This window comes from Bos grunniens, chromosome 8 (genome assembly GCF_055505025.1).
Source record: "Bos grunniens cultivar Pamir isolate PY7600 chromosome 8, Bosgru_T2T1.0, whole genome shotgun sequence".
In the NCBI taxonomy this organism is placed as follows: Eukaryota; Metazoa; Chordata; class Mammalia; order Artiodactyla; family Bovidae; genus Bos; species Bos grunniens.
In genome coordinates, this window is record NC_141172.1 from 98,417,874 (window position 1) to 98,442,390 (window position 24,517).

At 45.3% G+C, this 24,517-nt stretch overlaps 1 protein-coding gene across 45 annotated transcripts in view; it reads right to left on the reverse strand.

The window, feature by feature from the left end:
• The window catches only part of EPB41L4B (erythrocyte membrane protein band 4.1 like 4B), a 139,058-nt gene that overhangs the window by 89,529 nt on the left and 25,012 nt on the right, over positions 1-24,517 (reverse strand). For 42 of the 45 annotated variants that reach the window (XR_015132084.1, XR_015132087.1, XR_015132085.1 and 39 more), the window contains exons 2-4: positions 15,405-15,509; positions 2,069-2,111; positions 1,155-1,233 (exon numbers count right to left, since the gene is read on the reverse strand). Coding sequence is in view for 33 of the 45 variants with exons in the window: in XM_086315837.1 (XP_086171963.1) it covers positions 1,155-1,233; positions 2,069-2,111; positions 15,405-15,509 (227 nt within the window). In the remaining 12 variants the exon portion in view is untranslated. Of the gene's footprint in view, positions 1-1,154; positions 1,234-2,068; positions 2,112-5,866; positions 5,961-15,404; positions 15,510-24,517 lie in introns of those variants that run through there. The other 3 variants (XM_086315856.1, XM_086315858.1, XM_086315857.1) reach the window with 3 other exon arrangements.

The window sequence follows — 24,517 nt, forward strand, 5'->3', positions numbered from 1 at the left end:
GAATCTTACACGCAAGAGTAGTCCCCAGGAATGTGATTTGTTCAAAAGCTTCTTGGGTGTTTCTGATTCACAACCACTGGTTAAGAATCACTGGCTTTGATGACAGCTAGAAGCAGCACACTTCATAAAGGACTCTGAAGAGCAGCCCTAGGACAATGTAATTTGTTTGAACTTTGAACACAATGCACACAGTCACTCTCTGTGGGATGGATATAGGATAATGTGGGTGACCCAGACATGTGGGTGGTGGTGAAGGTTCTAGTACATTCCAGAATGTTACTACTTCTGACAGGCACTCAACTACCATTAAACTGAGTACCCATATTAAGGAGGAAACAGTGCTGATGTGGCCAGAACTTCCAATTCCTATAGGAAATCTTAACTACAGAAGCCCATAGACCCCTCCCATGGCAGGGCATGGTGATAAAGTCAGTCATTAAAGTGCTACTTAGGTGGTCACCTCCAAGCCAGGGGCCAGAGCCATGGACCACCCATCACCACTGCTGTGCATCACAGACGATGACAAGGGGAGTCTGGGGAATCAAAGGCAGCAGGAGACTGAGCCGAGAATCTCACTGACAGCAAGGTGGCTGGAGGGCAAGTCCACACATAAAATGTTTTATGTTTTAAGTCTCTTTTGCTTCAACACTATCTCTGAAGTCTCATAGGCAGACATAGGCAGGTATACCAAGGAAGAAACTCAACGGGGTGGAAAGTCACCATGAAGGAGCACCAACAAATCTGATACTACAACAATCGAGGGAATATTTGGCAGTGCTCCTTAAAGAAATAAAACGGCAGTTTTGGATGGTGAAATGCTCTTCTAATATCTGCCTTCCCTTTTGGTATCTGAGACAAAAAATAAAGTGCCAGAGACCAACTAGCCAATTTACCCAAGGTCTGTCAAGACAGATATGAGATGAGAAGATACACTCTTAAATTCTGATTTACTAAGAAAAGGTTCAATCAGGCAAAGTTTTCAACAGAATGCAGAGATAAGCACAGGCAAAGTGTTCGTAACTTTTGCTCAGAACAGAAAGACAGCAGATGGAAGAGGTGGCAAGCCCACAGTCTAGAAGGCCTGCTGATTATACCAAGGCAAGTGCTATGGGGTGTGAGTGGGTGGAAGGACCTTGCTTCGCATCTTGTCCTACCTTGTAAACTCTTCACGAAGGTTGTTCGGTTCTGAAGAATAATATTTAACTCGAAAGTGCAAAGCATAAGCAGGTCCAACTAAGCATTTGGAGATGGAAGGTTGAAGATGTTTTCCCCCAAGGTTTGAAGATCACAGAATGGACAAAAAGGAAAAACATGTTAAATCTATTAACATATCCACCACACCACTGGAAATTAACAACAGAACACACAAAGCAATCCCAGTTTGGAAAACTAAAATGGACTTTGGTGTTGACAAAAACAGTGTGGTTAGTAATCTCATTCTGGAAGAAAATGCTACTCATCTAGTGACTCACTGAGAGCTAACACTTTACTTTCACCCCTGACTGCCAAGATACCCCAGTGACACTAACTTTTAACAAAATACTAAGTGGGCTATAGGAAAGTGACACATAAACAGCCGAGTGTTCTGTAATCTAAAAATAACCACAGTAAAAATACTTTAAAAGTATTAAATTTTAAAAAAATTACTCATACATAAACCACATTGAAGAAATGTGGTTACCACAACATAACATCAGAGAGCAGGACCAGATTGTCAAAGATCCCACCAGCTCTCCCATTCTCTGAATCTACTTCATAACCCCCGAGAAAATGAATGTCACAGGTATAAAGCCATGTTTCTGAACATCCTATTTCTCAGTCCTCGTTGGGGGAAGTGTCTAATTTCAAAAGAGGGCATAGTGTGTTTTTTAACATCTACTAAAAACTCCCATTCAAATTTTAAACTCTTAACATTTAGCCAGTCTTAGGAAATTAAAACATCCTTAGAACTGAATCCATTTGAAAATGCTCCCAAGTTCTAATGAAAATGTAATACTTCAAAACACTGGCAACGGAGTTCACTCTCTGAAAAGGCAGGAAGGTAGTAGACTGAATTCTGCTTACTTACTTTTCATCTGCTTTTTTATAGGTTTGGAATGATCCAGCCAGTGCTGAAAGAAAGAAAAAAAAATGTTTTTCTTTTAGGAATAGTTTCATCAATAAGATTTTGCATCCCCTGGAGTTACCCTCCCCTATAAATCTTAGTAACTAAAACTAAAAAACACAGGTTTTTTGACTCGGTCCCCCTAAATTCTAAAATTAACAACCAAAATTCATGGCCCTTTAAATGACCCACACTGAAGATGGACAGACAGGCAGGAATTTCCCTGAGATAATTCTGCTCTGGTCCATGAAGGTGTTTCAACTTCCTCTAAAACCAGGGCTGGCCCTCCCTTGTGGCTCAGCTGGTAGAGAATCCGCCTGCAATGGGGGAGGCCTGGGTTCGATCCCTGGGTTGGGAAGATCCCCTGGAGAAGGGAAAGGCTACCCACTCCAGTATTCTGGCCTGGAGAATTCCATGGACAACCCAGTCCATGGGGTTGCAGAGTCAGACACGACTGAGCAACTTTCACTCACAAAACCAGGGATTGGACCAGATTATGAGCTCTTAAACTGGTTACCTGCAACCTGCTCGGTATAATATAAAAATATCTGTGCTTCATGAAAAGGTGTCAACATCATTAATTATTAGAGAAATGCTAATCAAGACTACAACGAGGCATCACCTCACACGGGTCAGAATGGCCATCATCAAAAAGTCTACAAATAATATATGGTGGAGGGAATGTGGGGAAAGGGAACGCTCTTACACTGTTGCTGGGAATGCAAACTGGAGCAGCCACTGTGGAGAAGGGTATGGAGGTTTCTTCAAAAACTAAAACAGAACTACCATTTGACTCAGCTCCTGGATAAACATCCAAATACCCAAAAACACACATTCAAAAAGATGCATGCACCCCAGCGTTCACAGACAACCCAAGAGCCCATCAACAGATGACTGGTTTAAGGTGTGATATGTATACACAATAGACTATTACTCATAAAAAAGAATGAAATATTGCCATTTGCAGCAACATGGATGGGCCTACAGATGATCATAATAAGTCAAAGAAAAGACAAATATCATATGCTATCATCACTTACATGTAACATCTAAAAAATAAAAAATGAATCTATATATAAAAAAATGGAAACAGACTCACAAAAAAAAAAGGAAAAAAAACTTATGGTTACCAAAAGGGAAAGGGGAGAGGGATAAATTAGGAGTTTGGGATTAAACTACAGATACAAACTACTGCAGATAAACTAGATAAGCAACAAGGATTTACTGTTTAGCACAGGGAAATATACTCAATGTCTCATAACAACCTATAATGGAAAATAACCTGATGAAAATTTATATATAACTGAATCACTTTGCCGTATACGTGAAACTAACACAATATTATAAATTAACTATACTTCAGTTAAAAAAAGAAAAAATATCTGTGCTTATGGACATCAAATTCATTTTTCCTGGGAAGAGTTAGCTTTCCAAAGAGGTGCTGAAAATAACCTAAAACCCTTTACCTAATTCATCTATAAAGTCCCTTCAAGTCAGTGGAGCCATCATCAGCCTTTTTCTCCTGAGTTTTCTCATGATAGAACTAAGTCTCCACTCATTTAGTAACGACCATAGCCACGCTGCCAAAAGTCTCTGTTCATACACGGGTTTTTTGACTCGGTCCCCCTAAATTCTAAAATTAACAACCAAAATTCATGACCCTTTAAATGACTCACACTGAAGATGGAAAGACAGGAAGGAATTTGCCTGAGATAATTCTGCTCTGGTCCATGAAGGTGTTTGAACTTCCTCTAGCTTTCACCAGAAACACCACTTCAGTCTTATCCACCCGAGGAAATTACAAAACCACTTCCCTCATATAAAAGTTCCTCTGTAACATCCAACTTGTTGGCGCTACAGTCTTGAGGAGCCTTGGGAGCTTGACTTCCATGAAAAACATTTCAGAACATGAGCCCCTCCAGGCGAACATATGTCTCAGAGGGCAAGGACCACTCGCTTAATCATCTCTGAGTTTCCTGTGCCACACACAGAGCTGGCCACCCAGCAGGCCTTATTGGATTCTTGAGAAAGAAATAAATGTTCAACATAATTTTTTTAAAATGGGGCAAAAAGGGACTTTCCTCTATGGAAACTCCGTGCATGTGGAACACTGCTGTAAGGACAGCAGTTGGAACAACACAGCACAGAGCAGGTTTCTCAATAGCTGTTCAGAATCAGAGGTCACTCTGCTGACCGTCAATATACTTTCAGAAGCAATCTAAACCCTGGACATTCTAATAATGAAAATGGGAGGGAATGAGTGAGTACAGTGTACTCTACCCCTCACCAAAGAGCCCGTTACGAGACTGTGGGAGGAGAGGGATAAGGCAACACAAAAGCAAATAAGAGATGAATTATAACACAATAAGCTGTGAGCAGTGCAATGGGAGACATCGGCTTTGTCATCCCTGCTTCCCAGCGAGGCAACTGAATGATAAAAGCCCCAGATCCCCACAGCTGGATGCCTATCTCAAAGGCTTGTGCACAGGATGCTTCATCTCATTGTTAATAGCTCTGAATGAGAAATGACCTAAATGCCCAACAACAAAGACGGATTAAAAAATGACTCCTCCATGTAGTGAAATACTATTCAGCCTTTAAAACTGATTTAGGCCTGTATTTATTGATGTGGCAAGAGATCCACAGCACAATGTGAGATGGAAAAAAAAAAAGCAGGTAGGATCCCTTTATAGAAAATTATTATTTCCTAGCAACACATGTCCATAAAAATGTATAGAGGTTATTTCTGAATGTGGGACTGTGAATGACGTCTACTTATTTTCTTTTTCACTTTTCTGAATAGTTTCTTCCTTTTAAAGAGAATATTATTTTCACAGTGGAGGGTGTGGTGGGGTGGGCCTGCCAGGTTGTCAAATTTTATTACTTATTTACCACTTGCCTATCAGGTGGTTTTTGATGATCAATTTGTCTCATTAGAGTGAAGTCTCATTGCTGCCCCTTAGCCAAGCTGAAGTCCTGGACCCTTAGCCCCTGGGAAGAGGACATACAAGGACTTATAAAGCAACATATTTACTTTCCTGCCAAAGTAAGTATCATGCTAATGGGTTGACTAAACCTGTTCTTTGCCTCACTTTCAAATGAATTTATCCATATCAGGCAAGGAACGTTCTCCCCACAACCAACCTCTAATCTTATTAGCCCCGGAGGCTCAGAGCTTAAAGGAGCTTGTCCCATTTCTTTCCTTTCTCAAGTCTCCTTATCATATTTGGAATAGAATAAATTTCAGCCCACTGTTCTTCTCCCTCTACTGTCAAACTCTAATCTTAATCCAGGCCCCGCCTGTATCATTTCCGGAGCTGTGGTTTTAAACCCTGGCTGCACATTTCAGTCACAGATACCCAGGTTCCACCCAAGATCATTATACAGAATCCTAGATCATTAGTGTTTTCCAAAGGCTGCCAGTGTGCTCATTAAATATTTAATGCTGAAGTTTCCCTGCATCCTCTCCTACCCAAGAATATGTACTAATAATGACCCCGGGGATCCTGAAACATCCACGACCCCTTCTGAAGACTGCTGTCTGAGGTTTGTAAAATCTTCAGCAATTTCAGGGTTTATGAGCCAGATGGCTACGGCCCTGTGTTAACTGACAGGCATATCATGGCTGGATGCTCCCCCTGGACAGCAAATGCCCTTCCCTCTGACCACACTGCTAAAGAAGTTCCCCTCATCCTCATGCACTGGCCCCCATCCTTCCCAGCAAGTCACCAGCCACGGAGCCTTGCCCGGAGCAGGACCTACCAGGATGGAGGTCTAGGGCTCACAAAGCTGGGGAAAAAATCAGCAACAGCTCCATTTAAAAAGCTCCTTGACCCTGTGGTGTTCTGATCAGGTTTGCTCATCTGCATCAGAGGCAATAAGAAAGCCAGTCACAATCCTAAAACGAGATGATAAAACCTTTCTTGTGTCCTACCAGTTCACACTGACCCAACTTCCTTCTTAGCTGCAGGGGCTGACTGGACCCTGATCACTCGTATTTAATCCCACAAGACCACCCTGGGACTTAAAGACCCCGGATACTCAGGCCCAGTGTGGCATTTAGCAAATCATATCCTGTACTTGGCTTGAAGCCCAATTTAACAGCAGCAGGACCTATCTCAGATATTCACCTGCATCTGACTAAATATAGCCAGGCTGCCTGTCAGCAGGGACCAAGACAAATGGCTCCAGCCCTCTTATCAGACTGGTAAACCAGTCACCGGAAAGAGACAGGTGCGTTTCTGAGTTCAAAGGGCAAGATGTTTAACTCAGACACTCTAATGCGTATTAGGTAGTTTCTGATCTGAATTTCTTATCCAAGTCCATCTGGCAAAACCCTTTCCATAAATTGAGATGTGAGATGATCTGGCAAAGCCCATCTGCTCTGACTGTACATCAGTTCTAGAATTATGACATATATGAGACTGGCTGTAGGATTTAATTGTCTAAAACCTACACACAAGCACTTGAATCGCAGGAGAGGCTCGGGGCTTGACAAGGGTCTAAAAACTCTGCCAGAACAACCTCTGGGCCATCACATTTGAGTGATGGAACTCATAACTGGCTTTCTAGTACCTCTAGATTTTCTTGGCTCGTAAAAAGTGTCTAGTTTGCATTTAAATTAGAGCTGGAAGGAATATGAGATAATCATATCCAAAGGATATAAAGAGAAAGACGAGAACGAACACTTTTGGAGCTTATTGTGTGTGATATTGTGATTCATAATAAGAAATGTATATTTGGTCTTCATTGGTTTCTGGCACAGAGCCCCTAAAAGCCTTGTAATTTCCTAAGTGGTAACAGCAATAAAAGTGTCTTAATATTCATAACAAACCCCTTCCAATGACACCTGAGTTTATGTGTTATGAGTTATGAGGTTCTTTGGGAAAGCACCTAGGGATGGGGCTGGTTGCTAGGGGAACCAAACACATGAGAGCAGGAACTTTCAGTCCCATCCCCCGATCTCCAGGAAGGGGAGAGGGGCTGGAGGTTGAATCAATTACCAATGGGCAATGATTTAATCAGTAGTGTCTGTGTGATGAAGCCTCTGGAAAAACTCAAAAAGACAAGGTTCAGAGGTCTTCAGGGTTGCTGAACATAAGGAGATTTGGGAAGAGTGATATGTTCAGAGGGTCACAGACGCTCCACACCTTCCCACCCCCAATACCTTGCTCTGTGCATCTGTTTCATCTGGCTATTCCTGAGCTACATCCTTTTATGATCAACTGGTAACCTAGTAAGTTAAATGCTCTTCTGAGTTCTGCATTGGCTCTGGCAAAATTGATCATACCCAAGGAGGGGGTCTGGGAACCTCCCACTCACCTACAGCCAGTAGATTAGAAGCACAGGTGACAAGCTGGACTTGGGATTAGTATCTGAAGTGTGTGTTTGGGGGTCGGAGGGGGCAGGGAGGTGGGGAGTCTTGAATGACTGAGTCCTTAACCTGTAGGATATCTGACACTATCTACCTGAAGCATTCATATATTGGTGGTGTTGGGGAAAACACGCATTATATTATGTAACATCCATTGCCTTCTCGGGCCTCAGAGTAGAGAAAGGTGGCTGTGGCGAGGGCAAGGGGTAGCCTGCATCACGGCACTAGTGAGGCAGGATTCTAACTCAGCAAGTGTCAGCATGATGCTCTGGGTCTCCACACACACCCGGGTCTGACACTCCTTTTCTGCTCTCGCCTCATCCTCAGTCTCATCCAGAAGGAAGTCCTGTCGACCTGCTGTGCACACCAGCCACTCCAGGCTTCCTTGGGGGTTCGTTTAGCTCAACTGCAGAGAGTCCTTCCCTTCCCTTCCCAGGTGGCTCAGTGGTGAAGAATCCACTCGCAATGCAGGTGATGTAGGAGGCGTGAGTTTGACTCCTGATCAGGAGGATCCCCTGGAGAAGGAAATGGCAACCCATTCCAGTATCCTTGCCTGGAAAATCCCAAGGACAGAGGAGCTTGGTGGGCTACAGTCCATGGGGTCGCAAAGAGTAGGACACGACTTAGTGACTACACAACAGCAACACAGAGACTTCCCTTGATCAACTGTGTCCCATTCAGTGCTGATATCTGCATGTGGGCAGGAAAACCCGCGCTCTGCCAACATTCAGAAGCAGGCTGCTGGGTGGCCTGGGGCATTTCTTGAGCTGTTTGACATGTCTTTGAGAAAGAGGCGGAAGACCAGAATTCAAGTCCCAGCCCTGCCATTTGCCTGGGGTGTGGCTGTTCACTCACCCTTTAGCTTCCTTCTCAGTGCACTGAGCCATCCACTGACACTGGCTAAAGAATCAACTCCCTGTCTCTGGAAACTAATGAACCATTCATATGCAAGGAAGGGTTTGTCCGCAAACATGGTGACATTCCAGGCACCCATCGGAGTGAAGCCACAACAGTGCCTCTGCGTGTCTTTCCAGCAGCATGTCTGTGTGTCTACCTCCCTGGCAGCTGTGGGCCCCTAACTACCCATCTAACCCGAGTCCATGATGCAGAGACCGGAGAGAAAACCTCTCACAGGTCTTGAGACAAAGGCCAGAATCACCTTTTCTGGATTCCTTGCAGCCAAACGGATCACCATAAGATGCTCTCTTTTCATGCTGGGATGGGCTTGGGAAAGGACTCAGGATGGCTACCCCTCCCCAGTAGAACACCTGCCCCCGAGATGGGATGGAGGCTCCCGGTTGCTGGGGCAGTGGTGACCCCTGCCCCAAACCCCTGCCACTCCTCTGCCTAGCAAAGTCCTCTTGTCCTCTGTGGCTGTAGCCCTCCCCATGTTCACCCTCCCCCTCTGTAGTTTGATCACCTCGTCAGTGACACTCAGGCTCCAGGCTCACAGATGAGAGGACTGAGCCCATAGTATTCCAAGGGACCACTTGTCTATTTCCCAACCAGACTGTGGCAGGCAGGGACATTGTCCAGCCTACCCATGTGCCACAGAGCTGGCCACTGAGTAAGCTCCAAGCCACAGTACACTGAATGGCTACTGACTAAATGTTTTCTTGGTCTGTGTGTGTTGTGGGGGGGTGTCTGGGGCGTGGAGGGGTGTGACACTACCATGTGTCATGAAATCAGTACAACCCAGTGGGCTGGCCACTGTGATGACAGACCAAGTTCTGAATCTTGGCTCTATCCCTACTTTAACCTTTGTGAGGTTCCGAGTAAGCTGTGGCTTCATCGTCTGTGAAATGGGTCTGCCTCACAGATCGATGATGAATAATTAAACACGAGCGCTATAAAGCCTTCGGTTTGATGCCAGTCTCAGGTCAGAGTGGGGACTCAGTAAACAGCACCTACCAGACCAGCCAGGGGAAAGCTGGGTGGGTGCAGGCCAGAGCCCGGGCTCTCAGAAGACAGCTTTGATTTGTAAAAATAGAGCCCGTGCCCCTGCTTTGAGCTGTGCCCAGCGAGAGCTACAGATGGATTCCTGGGTGGCTTTCCTGCTTAACAGAAAAAGGAAACAGGAGGCCCCAGTCCCAACTGCTAAAAATAGGCGATGCCAGTAGACTTTGACCTTGCTTCAGGGCTGGGCAGCGCACTATGGAAACCAGGCTTGGCTCTTTGCAGGGAGCTGGGGACGCAGAGAGTTGTGCCAAGAGCCCTGCCACTGCCAGCCCTCTGATATGAATATCAGGGGCTGGGTGGGGATGTCATTCTTGGCAGGAGCCTCTACCGTGGTGCAGTAAGCCACTGGCCAAGTGGACGGTCCCCTTCCTGGCCCCCATCTATTACACCTGCCACCAACTGCTTCATCCTAGACCCTAGGAAAAAAATCAGTGGCTCAGCAAACCTTTCCAAAAGGTCTCATCTAAATTGCTAAGGTCTCTCCTACAGGCAAGGCAGCCTTGAGGTTCCAGCTAAGCTCAGTGCATCACCTCTGGGGGCCTGATGACTTATGAGCCTGCCCACCTGGAAGAAGAGACCCACAGCCATGACGGGTTACAAAGCCCTTTCTCCTCCCTTAACTCACAGAGTCCCTCAATTTCCCTGTGAAATGGATGTTACTGCATCCACCCCGGTGCTAGGAAAACTGGGGCTCCAGAGTACCGTGTACTGAAAAGAGTGCCTAAACCTGAAATTGTAAAAACCTGGGTTCGTGCATGAGCTGTGCGACTCACTCAGTGACTTGCCAAGGTCTAAGAGCTTTGGTTTCCCCACCCAGAAGATGGGAGAAATTGATCAATGGCTCCTAAGGTCCCTTCTGGGGCTAAAGACTAAAGTTCTAGGTTGTATGCCTTGTTACCACAAGTCGCCAAGTCAAGAGGAGAAGGTCCTAAGTCTTAGGATCTAGTTAGAAAGGTTTGCTCACATACACAAATAATGATCTTGAGGCCAAATGAGCGAACTGCCAGGGAGGGTGAAATAAACTCAGGTTTACACAGAGGAGGAAAAACACTTTGGGAGTTCAGGGCATGCCGCATGAAGGGCTGTCATCAGAGTTGGTCTTGAAGGATGGCCATAAGTTAAACGGGATGAAGTGAAAGTGAAAAGTCGCTCAGTCATGTCCGACTCTTTGTGACTCCATGGACTGTAGCCCACCAGGCTCCTCCGTCTATGGGATTTTCCAGGCAAGAGTACTGGAGTGGGTTGCCATTTCCTTCTCCAGGAGATCTTCCCCACCCAGTGATCGAACCCAGGTCTCCCGCATTGTAGACAGATGCTTTACCGTCTGAGCCACCAGGGAAGTCTCTTAAACAGGATGAGAAAGGGCATTCCAGGAGCTGCACCAGCATAAGCAAAGTGACTAAACAACAACAAAACATCACCAGAGCCTAGCCTGCAATGAGCCCCAACTGGAAGGCAGACTAATGAGAAGGGGGCTGGGAGCTCCCGCTGTTCCACATGGCTCGGATCCTCAGAGTCAGGCAGATAACGGCCCTGCACCTGCTCTTGCGGGGCAGAGAAGCACGCCATGCTCACAGAGCTGCAGGCTGGAAAGGCTCTAGCACCTTCAGAGTCTGAGCTCCTGCAGGCGTATGGCCTGGGAAGGATGCCTGGATACCGCTGAGAACATCCCTCCTGCCACACGGGGCCTGGGCACCGGCAGGCGGGAAAGCCTGGCAGCCAAGTGAGCAGAGGCTCACAGCAAAGACTTTCATAATGGCGTTACCTCCGTGGTTTCTGGAGAACGCAAGTGGCTGGGGAGTGGTCGCCTGGGGTTAAGGACATGCCACCAGGGCAACAAGTACGTGCCTCTCAAGGCAGAAAGATGGGTGTCTTCTCCCTTCAGACTAGAGGAGACGTGAGGGACAGTACCTTGCCTCCCCTTTAGTCTCAGAATCACAGGACATTAAAACCAGAAGGGCTCTTGGAAGAACATGTCCCATAAACCCATTTTACAGATGAGGAGACTGAGGCCAAGGGAGAGAAGGTGGCTTATCTAAAGCCCATCAAACCAGGAGCAAGGTTCAGGCCTGAACTGAGTCCTGGGCCATAGACAATCTGAAGCCAAAAATACCATATACAAAAGGACAACAGGAAAAGCAGCTCTGGGAAGAGGAGGACTGATGAGTGTCAGATGCTGGGGACGGCAAGAACTCTATAAATTCAGCACTGAGGAAGCAACTGGAAATGGAACTCTGATGCAGGTGTATAAATGCTGGAGAAACAGGCAAAGTCCCTTAAGAGAAAGCAGTAAAAAGAACGGACATAGAGAAAGAGACACTGAAGTGCAGGGAAGAAAACTCAAGGCATTCAGGCTAAATGACCTCGGTCTTCTCAGCCAGAGGTGAGGCCACCCGTGAGAACAGTCTCTGTAGGGACTGGACTAGAGGTCTATGGTGCAGACTCAGAAGGGGAACCCTGGGGCACTTCAGGGTCCAGTGGGCGCTCATGAGGCTCCAGGAACAGCTCAGGGCTTGGATTTCGCTGAACCTGTGATCTGTGCTTGGGCCAGAAGGCACGGCCCATGGCCTCTCCAACAATGCCTGGCAGTCCTGGAGAAGCAGCAGAGGAAGCAGATGGGCCTGCATGTGTGTTGAAGGGGGGTCAGGGGACAGTCACAGGGGCAGGAGAATCAAAGGGCAAATGGGGACACAAAAGACATGCCTGAGGCTTGACCGGGCGGGGAGGAAGACCAGGGCAGGAGGGGGTTGTTGAGGGCCAAGGCCACGCGCAGAGGAACTGGAAGGAGGCTAAGAAACAACAGAATCCTGGATCTTATTCTGGTTACAGGATAAGAAACAACAGAATCCTGGATCTTGGAGTGAATGGACAGTGACAGGACCCAAGGTGCATCTGGGTGAGGTTTGCTCAAACGAAACTTCAGTGAGAGGAAACCAGGTCTGGAATATTTAGAGGCGTCAACAACTTGAGTTCTGAGTTTGCCCCAGGAGGAGGAAAATGGGCACTTGAGGCCTTGAAGGATGGGAAGAGGGTGCTGAGGTCAGAGGGTGCAGCACTGGGTGGTCCAACCTCAAACGAAGCAGAAGTACACAGTGGAGGGGACAAAGGATGGTGGGTTGCCCTTCCCTGAGCCATGGGAGCCAAAGGGAGAGTCTCCAGCTCACAGGAAGGAATCAGGAACATGATCTCAAGGAGGCAGCAGGATGCTCGTGGCAACAGTCAAGGGGGTAAGGCAGTGGGCTGCAGACAGACAGGAGGTCCTGAAGGTAGGGCGGAAGTTGGTGTAGAGGGGGCATCTAGTGGGTGCAAAGGGACACATCTGCCCAGCAGGCACTATAACCCAGGCGTACTTAAGCCCTGGCTCCACTGCATCACCGCAGACTGAGCACCACACCATCCATCTCAGGCAGACCCAATTTCCAGGCATCGACTCTGAGTACCTCCTTACAACCATCATGCATAAGCCCAGGAAGTATTTAAAAACTATCTTTCAGGTAGAAAGGCTTAGTTACACAGGAGGAGCTCCAGGTCTCAGTTCAAATATCTCCTACCAGAGAACTCACCCTTTCATACTCTGTCTAAAATAGCACTGCCCCTTACTCTGTCTCCTCACTCTGCTTTATTTTTCTTAACCCTTATTACCACCTGTCATATTACGCAGGTATTACATACATACACTGCATTATCCACTGCTTAGAACACGGCCTAGTGCACAACAAGCACTCAATAAATATTTTTAGATTGCTGAATAAATTCTCTTTGAAACCCAAAGCTAGATTCTGCTGGGAATGGAAACTCTGAAGTCTTTCTTGCTTTTTAAAAGAATAAAGCTGACAGTATGACATTCCTTGATTTCAAACTATACTGCAAAGCTACAGTAATCAAAACAGTCTAGTACAGACACATAGCTCAAAGGAACAGAGAGCCCAGAAATGAACTCACATTTATACGATCAATTAATGAACAACAAAGGGGGCAAGAATCTAAAATGCAGTAAAGACAGCCTCTTCAATAAATGGTGTTGGGAGATCTGTACAGCTACAGGGAGAAGAATCAAACAACTTCTATCTCATACTACACACAAAAATCAATTCAAAATGGATTAAAGATTTAAACATAAGACCTGAAATCATAAAACTTGCAGAAGAAAACATAGGCAGTATGCTCTTTGACAGTAATCTTAGTAGTATTTTTTAATATGTCTCCTTAGGCAAGGGAAACAAAAGCAAAAATAAATAAATGCAATTATACCAAACTAAAAAGCTTTTACACCATGAAGATAACTATCAGCAAAATAAAAACACCACCTACTGAATGGGAGAAGAGCTTTGCAAGGGACATATCTGATAAGGGATTAATATCCAAAATACACGAAGATCTCCAACTCAACATCAAATATATCCACACGATCCTATTTAGAAATAGGTAGAAGATCTGAATAGACATTTTTTCCAAAGAAGACACACAGATCTCCAACAGACAACATGAAAAAATGATCAACATCACTATCAGGAAAATGCAAGTCTAAACTACAGTGAGGTACCCATCACCTCACACCTGTCAGAACGTCTATTATCAAAAACACAACGAAAAACAAGCATCGGCAAGGATACGGAGAACAGGGAACCCTTCTGCGCTGTTTATTGGTGGGAATGTAAACGGATGCAGCCACCATGGAAAAGAGTACGGAGAGTCCTCAAAAATTAAAAACAGAACTACTGTATGATCTAGCACTTCCACTCCTGGATATTTATCCAGAGAAAACAAAAACACTGATGAGAAAAGATATATGTACTCTTACACTCATCGCACTGTTATATTAGCTAAGATATGGAAGGAACCCAAGTGCCCATCAATAGATGAATGGATCAAGAAGATGCAGTGTCTATACATACACATCAGAATACTACTCAGCCATTGAAAATAATGACATCTTGCCATTTGTGACAACATGGATGGATCTAGAGGGTATTGTGCTAAGTGAAATAAATCAGACAGTGAAAGACAAATATGGTATGATTTATCACTTATGTGTGGAGTCTAAGAAACAAATGAACAAACATTACAAAATAGAAACAGAATTATAGTACAGAGGACAAACAGGTGGTTGCCAGGAGGGAAGGAGGGAGAAAAAGAATAGGTGAAGGTGATTAAGAAGTACAAACATCCAGTAGTTGCAAAATAAATGAGTCACAGGTCTGAAATGTACAGCAAGGAGAATATAGCCAGCAACTATATACTATTTTTGTATGGCAACAGGTTGTAAATAGGCTTATTGTGGTGATCATTTACAGATGTACAGAAATACCGAATTACCATCTTGTGTAACAGGAACTAACATAGTATTGTTGGTCAGTTATAAAATAGATGAAGAAATAAAAATAAACGAAAGAGTGGTTCTGAGTTGTGTTGAGTTCACTTACTCGGGTACCTCCACTGCGGACAGTTCTGTCTCAGGCAAAGTGAGGGAAGTCTTTGCTGACCAAACACAACCTCCTGGAGCCTGCAAGATGGCTCTCGAGCAATGCCAAGACCTGCTCAGACCACCCGGCCCCGGAGCCCACTAAGCCTGGCTGCGGTTCAGCTGTGCCCACAGCACCTGCTCTCTACACCTGGCAAGAGTCCACGAGAAGAGGGTGGCACAGCCTCTTCTGCTAGTTAAAAATACACACAGCATCCGCAGAAGAATTCTTATAATGAGATTTCTTTCTACCTACTCTAGAGATGTGCCTACACTGCATCCTCATGCTTGGAAACGTCTCCCTAGCACGTCCCCATGTGCAGCAAGATACTGGACACCTCCAGGGTGGGGCGTCACGGATGCATCAGCTCACATGGGCGCCAGCACCTCCATCCCAATGCTCTTTACCACAACAGTAATGCAGTTTTACACCTGTCTTTCTCTACCAATTTCTAGTAACCTGTGATTAGCCAGTCCATTGTGGAAGGAATCAAAGGAATACTTACCGGAACCTGGGCAGAGTTGAGGAACTGGAGGCCAAAGTAATCTGTTTCCACCAGGTCTAAGTGGTATACAATCTGATCAAACAAATCCTGGCCTTTGGCATGTTTCTGGAAGATAAGGGGTAGATGAAATTTTAGGAGGTGACAGTTGATAAGAAACAAAATTCAAAAAAAAAAAAAAAAAAACCCAAACAACAAAATCACTTTCCTCTCTCTACCATACACATATGTGTCAGAGTACACAAATTTATTTAAATGCAATTATTTTTTTATTATAATACAAACTCATGATTAAATCTAAAGCATACATGATGACAAGAAAACCCCACCAAACTACTACTTTATAGGATGATTAGGGAACCAACACCTTATTATGATAAATGGTTAATAAATAGAAAAAAAAAAAAGTCAAGCATTGATCCTGCCTTTAGCTGCAGCACTAGGAACCCAAAGAGTTGCTGTTGTTTCATTGCTAAGACATACCCCACTCTTTTGCAACCCCACGGACTGCAGCCTGCCAGGCTCCCCTGTCCATGGGATTTCCCAGCCAAGAATGGAGTCGGCTGCCATTTACTTCTCCAGGGTTTTGCCCAACCCAGGAATCAAACCCTCATCTCCTGCACTGCAGGCAGATTCCTTACCACTGAGCCACCAGAAAAGACCAACCAAAGAGTAGATGACAGCATATACAAAAATTAACTAAAAATGAATCAAAGACCTAAATGTAAGAGTTAAAACTATAAAACTCAGAATAAAACATACACACAAATCTTCACAACCTTGGATTAGGCAAAAGTTTTTTAGCTAAGACACCAAAGGCACAAACAACAAAGGAAAAATCAAACTGGACATCACCAAAATGTAAAACTTTTATGCTTCGAAGAACACAAAGACATCAAGAAAGTACAAAGACAGTCCAGAATGGGAGAAAAGTTTACAAATCATACTTCTGATAAGGGACTTCTCTAGAACATATAAAGAATTATTACAACTCAATAATAAAAAGACAAATACTCAATTTAAACACAGGTCAAGGATATATAGAGATGAGGGCTTCCCGGGCGGCACAGTGGTAAAGAAGCCGCCTGCAGTGCAGGAGATGGGGGTTCGACCCCTGAGTCAGGAAGATCCCCTGGAGAAGGAAATGGCAATCCACTCCAGTACTATTGCCTGGGGAATCCCATGGACAGAGGAGCCTGGTGGGCTACAAGGGGGTCTCAAAGAATCAGACCTGACTGAGTGACAGAGCACACACACATATATAGAGATAGAGAGATGGTTCACCTAAGATGAATAGCCAACAGGCATATCAAAAGATGCTCAACATCATTAGTCATCAGGGAAGTGCAAGTCACAACCACAGTTAGACACTCCATACCCACTCGGAGGGCTATAACAAAAGAAGAGAGATCACCAACGCTGGAGAAACTGGAACCCTCTTACATTGCTGATGGGAATGTCAAATCTTGTAGCTAATTTAGAAAAGAAGCCTGGCAACTTCTTAAACAGTTAAACACAGAGTTACCATGTGACCCAGCAATTCCACTTTTAGGTAAATATCCAAGGAAAAATGAAAACATTATGCTCACACAGAAACTGGTACAAAAATGTTTACAGCAGCATTATCCATAATAGCCCCAAAGTGGAAACAACCCGAATGTCTATCACTTGATGAATGGATAAACAAAATGTAGCATATCCATATAATGAAATACTATTTGGCCATAAAAAGGAATAAAGTTCTGATACATGCTACAACGTTGATGGACTCTGAAAACATTATACTAAGTGAAAGAGCCTGGTTATAAGTTACAAGTGACCACATATTATTTGAGACGTCCAGAATAGTAAGTCTAGAGACAGAAATTAGATTGATAATTAGTAACTGCTTAGGACTGCCAGGTGTATGGGGTGACAGCTAAGATGACAACAGTCAGTTGTCCCGACTCTTAGCGACCCCATGGACTGCAGCCTACCAGGCTCCTCCATCCATGGGATTTTCCAGGCAAGAGTACTAGAGTGGGTTGCTATTGTCTTCTCCGATGAATATACTAAAACCCACTAAATTTGTATGTTTCAGATAGGTGAATGTATGGTATGTGAATCTCTATAAATAAACTACTAAAAATAGCAGAGAGGCAGAGTTTTTCTTTAGAGTAGTATTCCAACAAATAAATGAAGAAAGAATAACAAAACTGTGATATCACAGTTTTGTAGCTTCTAATGAATGGCAGGCTCTAAGTATTGGATGCCAGTGGCTACTAACATTGCAATAGGAGACAGATAACCAGGTGAAAAACATCCACCCACCCAAGGTATAGTATAATCTTGCTCCCCATACCTCTCTTTCCACAGGGAAAAAAGAAATCTACCTTGCAACTGGTTAAACTACTAGATCCAACTGTAGGAAATGCAGAGGAATGTTCTAAACTACAAAGAACCACAACTGGCAAGATCCAGCCTGTGGGAAATTCTAGAAACTCCTCAGGACGAATGACCCAGTTTCCTCAGCAAACGGAATATAGGGAAGAGAAGAGATCAAGAGGACACGTACAAATTGAAAGAGATTTAAAAGACATTTGTAAACAGGCAAGCTTAACTTGCAGTATCCAGGGATGCACACTTGGGTGAGCAATCTTGGAAAGACAGTAAAGAAGTGATTACAATGAAGTCAGGGTAGGTGCTGCTCTTGGGGCTGGGCACAGGGCTGGGAGGAGGCAACACCTGTGAACTTCGGCTGGCTGGCAGGGCTCCAGCTTTTGATGCGGGTGATGGTACCAGGGTGTCTGTCTACCTCCTAGTAGTTCATTAAAGTGTAGCTTTTTGTTTCCTTTGTACGGCTCTATTTGTGTTATATATATAAACAATAACAAAAAGTTAAAAAAAAAAATAAGAACTTCATCAATGAATTACAGTCTCCTTCCTTTCCGGAAATACCCCTCTGAAAGCAACAATTCAACACAAGATTCCAGAAGGCTCGACCTGCAGTGACATTCTCTGTAAATGAATCTAGTGGAGAAATAAGGTAGGATTGGGGGCGGGCAAAAAGGAGAAACAATCAAAATTCCAATCACAGAACACGGCACTGGGGCCCGCCAGCACATCAGAATATTATTCGGCTGTTACAAAAGAGAATTATGAGGATGAGACAGAACTACGGAAAATCCTTATGACAAACGTTCAATAAACAGAGCACAAGGGAACAGCAAACTGTGATTCCAGCTACATAAATCTGTGTGTGTACTGCACATGGACTACTTGATAAAAACAGGAGAGTGGCAAAAATCACAACAGTTGCGTTAGCATGGAGACACGATAGGTGGCTTATTTCCCAAGTTTTCTTTAACACTGATCTTTTGGCAGTTGTCAGGCAACAAATACAATGTAAAAAAAAATCACAATCCTGGCACTCTTCCTCCTTGCCCGTAACAATCCATTCTCTGCAGGTATTTTTTCCAATTACTCTCCAGTGCTGCTGGCCCCATGCAACACCTATCAGCACGGTGCCAAGGCTTGATTAGTGGGTTTCCTAGTGGGAGAGAACTAGTCAGAGTAAAGCTTTAGCAGCAGGATGTGGCAGAAACAACTGGGCTGCGAGGAAGCAAGAGACCTCTTGTCCTGGATGCACCAACTGCAGCCTTAAAGCAATTCATAATCTCGCCAATCCACATGGCTGCCCTGAACTTCCCCCCATGGCTGGTAATCAGACCTGGCCATGGTCCCCTGGGTATACAGGGCCACCAAAGCTCAACTGACCCCAAATCCAACCTGCTCCCCTCTCTTTTGATTCAGGGCTTACCATCCAGGTATGCAATTTTAACACTCTCCGGGTCTGAACTCAAAAAAGCACAGTTCCGCAAATGTAAAATGAGGGGAGTTAGCCGAAGTCTTTGTCTAGATCATTCCAAATTTTATTTTTCTCATGTCTTTCTAAAATGACTCAATTTAGACGCAGCTCAAGGTGGTGGTTGGGAAAATAACCTTTCTAGGGGCAGTGGGTCCCTTCTGCCAATGTAAGATGGGCTCCTCTTACTGGTAGACCCTTACTCAGCTGGACATGGAGGTGGCAGACAGCAGAGTCTGGTGGGTAGGATGCACCATTTTCACTCACCTATAAACACTTTCCCTCACTCACCTCCCAACCAAGTACACTCTTAGGTCTCTTCTGCTGGAAGAGGGAATTCCCAGTGGCCCTTACTGGGCCTAAAAAGAATCTGATGAAATTATAAGGGCTGGAACAAATAAAAAGGTCCTTGGAACAGAGGTGCCAGGGCTGAAGACAGGAGGATCAAGACCACAGTGCTTGAATCAACCATCTCTCACTCCTCCCAGCCCGCAGTGTGTCCACTCTTAAAACTGAGAAGGTTCCAGATAATTCATCTGACCACCAGCCAGGACACCTTACTGAGAGCAGCCCCTAGAAGCCCACAAGTTGTCATCTTGGGCTTATTCGCCCAAACATATCCTTCTTCGGCAACATGTACAACTCTGTTCTCCCCGCCCCCCTCAAAGGCAATAAGGGCCCCTCCATTGGGTTCCCACAAGCAGGCTCAGGCCTTTATTACAGGCACACTTAACACACTGCACCACGGCTACTCATGTTCCCATCTTACTCCTGCTTCAGACTCAGCACTCCCAAGGGCAGAGACCTGCTGAGTTCCCCTGGGTACCATCCCTTCTTCTCTCCATCCCCAAAGCACAGGCCTGGCTGGCACCCAGCAGGTACACCAAAAATGTCTGCTGGATGGATGGATGGATGGATAGGGGATGTGTAGGGTCTAGGGCCATGAAATGGATCTTCTGGAGGGGCCAAGCTAAAGCACAAAAAAACAGACTGATATTTCCCAAGCAGCAGACCTAAAAATGAGAATACACTCATTAAAATCTTTTCAAATTAAGTTTTCCATGAACAAGCATCTGGGGAACTGTCCTGTACTTCCAAGGCCATTTACCTAAACACGATTTTGTGGCTATTACATTAAGTGCTGTCGAGTGAGGACACAAGGAGATCAGTTAATGTGACAAGACTAGAAGCTGATCCTGTTGCCTCATCATTAACTAAGTCGCCCTCTCTGTGATGAAGTCACTCACTCATTCAACAAATGTTTATCAACTGCTCATCAAATGCCAGTCACCCTTCCGGCAGTGGGGTACACTGGGGTCACAAAGTCTGGGAGGAGCAACTACAGGAAACTACAGAAGAACAGATTCTTCGTGGGGAATGAAGTCAGCCTAAAAAGCTTAAGACCCGAGCCCACAAGTCGCAGTACCAAGTGGTACTCCATGCCTTCCCAAGCTCAGTGTAAAATATACTCAGTGTAAAATCTTTCAAAGTTCTAAGCACCATCTTGAAATCCAACTACAAGACACGTATGGAGAGTTGCCCCACACACAGCAGGATCTAGAGAGCTCTACCCTCGAGTTCTTGCACCACATCACCTAGTTTTTCGGCCTCCCATCTCAACACATCACTTTTCACAAGGACCAGCAACTAGTGGTTTGGAGATGGTATGGCTCTCTATAGCAGCTCCTTCTGATCTGACAGGAGCTAAAAATAACCATGCACATTAAAACCATGTGAAATAAGAATACCGGGTTGCCAGCTAAAGACAGGGCCAGGCAGGCAGCCAGCAGGGAAAGGTATGGACATTGTGATACCTTCGCTGGCCAGTCAGAGGTTCCAATTTAGTCTATCTGCTGGTTCCCAGCCAAGGTCCCGATAAGGAAGACTGCTGGACAGCTGATGTCTTAACTGTCCTGCAGATAAATGAACCAGCCTGACCCTCTCAGATAAGATGCAATGGGCAACATCTCACTGCAGCCTGACCCACGTGCAACGTAATAAGTCAACAGTGGTCCTGGAAGAACAACGAAGATAGAAGGCCAGCCATCCAAATCTCATTAGTCTCCAGAGCATTCAATGCTGTGCATCCCAGGTAGGTTTGAAAGGAGGAAATAAGCCGTGTGTGAGAGTGCCAGTCAAGCGTGCACATCCGAGGTGGTGGAAAGCATGCCATCTGGGCAGAGAAAGGACTTCAGGAGCCTTGAAGGCACACGAGGCTCTCTCCCTTCCATCCACCGGCTCCACATCCATCAGAGGCTAAGTCCCTCTGCACCCATCTTCAGAAGGCTCTCTCCTTCCTCTCCATTACGGCTCAGGCCACATCACCTCATCTGTGGGCCACAGCAAGAGTCCCCCGAGTGGTCCCAGATTATCATTCCATTTATCAATTATTGATCTTAAGTTTTATAACGTATGGAAACTTGATAAGCAGAAAGGGACAGAGGGTGGAGGTGGAGGAGAGGGTGGGAGGAGGGGTAGAGTCTTTCTGTAGCTCTAAGTATTAAGGTGCCCATCTGATGGTGGCCTCAAACCGGTTATAAATACACACAGTTGTACCACGGTGGAGCCATGCCCTGGGACTCTTAGAGGCCAAAATGATGGGTTGGAAAACCAGCTCTATTTCTTTTCTAGCGATATGACTGTGACTTTAGGCAACCCCCCACGCCGAGTCTCAGCTTCTCCGTCTGAAAAACAGGTACTCTCCTCTACTCTGTCCACCCTGCTAAGTCACGGCATTAATAAAAAAGAAAGCAAACAAGCATCCACTGTCAACTGCAGTGTCCTATACACACAAAGGAATTATTATCACTTTCATCCAAACTTTATTTCTCTCACATCTCCACAGGAATAACACAATGTGCTTTTTTGCCAAATGCTGAACAAGTGCCAACAAAGGTCCGTCTAGTCAAGGCTGTGGTCTTTCCAGTGGTCATGTATGGATGTGAGAGTTGGACCATAAAGAAAGCTGAGCACTTTAGAATTGATGCTTTTGAACTGTGGTGTTGGAGAAGACTCTCGAGAGTCCCTTGGACTGCAAGGAGATCCAACCAGTCCATTCTAAAGGAGATCAGTCCTGAATATGCATTGGAAGGACTGATGCTGAAGCTGAAACTCCAATACTTTGGCCACCTGATACAAAGAACTGGCTCATTGGAAAGGACCCTGATGCTGGGAAAGATTAAAGGTAGGAGGAGAAGGGGATGACAGAGGATGAGATGGTTGGATGGCATCAACAACTCGATGGACATGAATTTGAGCAAGCTCCAGGAGTTGGTGATGGACAGGAAGCCTGACGTGCTGCAGTCCATGGGATCGCAGAGTCAGAGACGACTGAGCGACTGAACTAAGCTGAACAAATACATGATCTAGTAATCCCATTTAAAGGAAAACAGGCTAGCCTGGCTTTGGGATTTTGGGTAAACCCATGTTAGTTCTTGGAGATCAACTCCTTCCTTTCCAAGTTCTTAATCACCCCTTGTTTAAACAGCTCTCAGAACTCTAACTGTTCTCATCAGTGGTCTTCCTGGCCATTGGTTCCCAGAAGGTACCTGCCTCAAGGCATCTTTCAACTGTCTCTAGGAAGTGCTAATTTCATGGTTAGTTATTACTTCCTATACTCACCCCCAAACTAGATAACTTGCTACTTTTCTCTGAACCTCAGTAGGAAAGTAGCTCTCTATTACCTGCACGTGCACACAGAGGGGCCAGGGGTCTCTGTTCCTACTGCCATCACTACCAAGTCATCACAAAGAAATATACACTGTTTACACCAGGATGTCGTAAACACAAATATCTGAAATTAGTGAATAAAGTTACCTTGAAATTTCACCCTGAGTGAGAAATAGCAGCTCAGCCCTCAGCAAGATCTGGTGACTCAAAACTGAAATCTATTGGTGCAAAGACAATGCAGAGGATCCCTAATCTGCTGGATTGAAGGCCAGGCTGTCCAGCTTATAAATTCCACCTCCCAGTTGAAGAAGACTTCCATGTTTACCAAGGTTCCATGACCCCAGTTTTCAGAGAAAGCCTGAGACTCAGAGAGATCAACATGACCAAGTTCCTATTGCTCACAAGTGGCAGACCAAGAATCAGAACCCAGCCTTCTGGGTTCTAGGACAGAGATCCTTCCATCTCATCCCACTGCTTCTCCAGTCGGCTCATTCACCTGTTTGGCTCCAAACACATGCAACGTGTCCAGCCAGCAAAGAAGAAATATTTCTTAAGCCCAATTCAACACACAGCTGCAGAAAGCGTGCTTCATGCGTGGTCTTGGCTACAGGTGGGAGACACAGCCACCCAGTCCAACACCAGCAGACCTCCTGGTGGGAGGTGGGGGGCAATTCCCATTCTGTTTGGAGGAAGGGAAGTTGGGGCAGAATGGAAAGTAGTTGATTCACACAAACACTAACCCAGAAGCCACGACACTTTCTGTGGGGGACACCAAGAGTCTGGGCGGCTCCTAGAAATTCAATTCTGGTAAAACAGAGTACGTGTTACTAATTTCCTGACCTGCCTGGCTAACCACCTCTTAGAAATCGGAGGAAGCAACCAATACCACTGCCCTTAATTTTGGTCAACAAGGAAGTGAGAACAGTCTCAGAAGAAAGTGTTGTTTTGGTGTTGCGAGTCAGTGAAAGGAGACAGTGTGAATGGGGTCCTCTTCCAACCAGGGGCGCAGGGCTCTCCACATGGGACACGAGCTCTGGGCGGGTAGAGGGTAGGCTTAACGGTTCCCGCATACAGCACCACCACACTGGCTTCCAGGGATGGAGCGATCAATCTAAAACACTGAGACTTTGTGCTCCCTTATTGCCTATCGATCAGCCTCTGTTCCAGGCTGATAAGCCGTCTTTGGGCCGAGAGTCAAAGCTCTCATTAGTTTCTGCTGTAGGAATTAAATAGCCCCAACAGCCATGATCCTATGAACCTTCTTGCAATCATCGTGGAATACCTAACACCTTCTGATGACCTCAGTTTCTGCCTCCCTATAGCTGCTTCCAACCATGCCTACCACATGTGACTCAGCAGTCAGTTGAAGGCAGACCTTCACCTAAGTGCTGAATAAAGTCTGGACACTAACGCTACTTGATCCTGGCAGCCCTGAAAACTCGTTTCACCCAACACTTCAAATATTACACCTCCCCCTCTCAGTAAGAAACCCTAAAACAGCACAGGTTGAATATGCTTTAATTTGGGGGTAACTACTATCAGGACTCTTGAGAGTCCCTTGGACTGCAAGGAGATCCGACCAGTGCATCCTAAAGGAAATTAG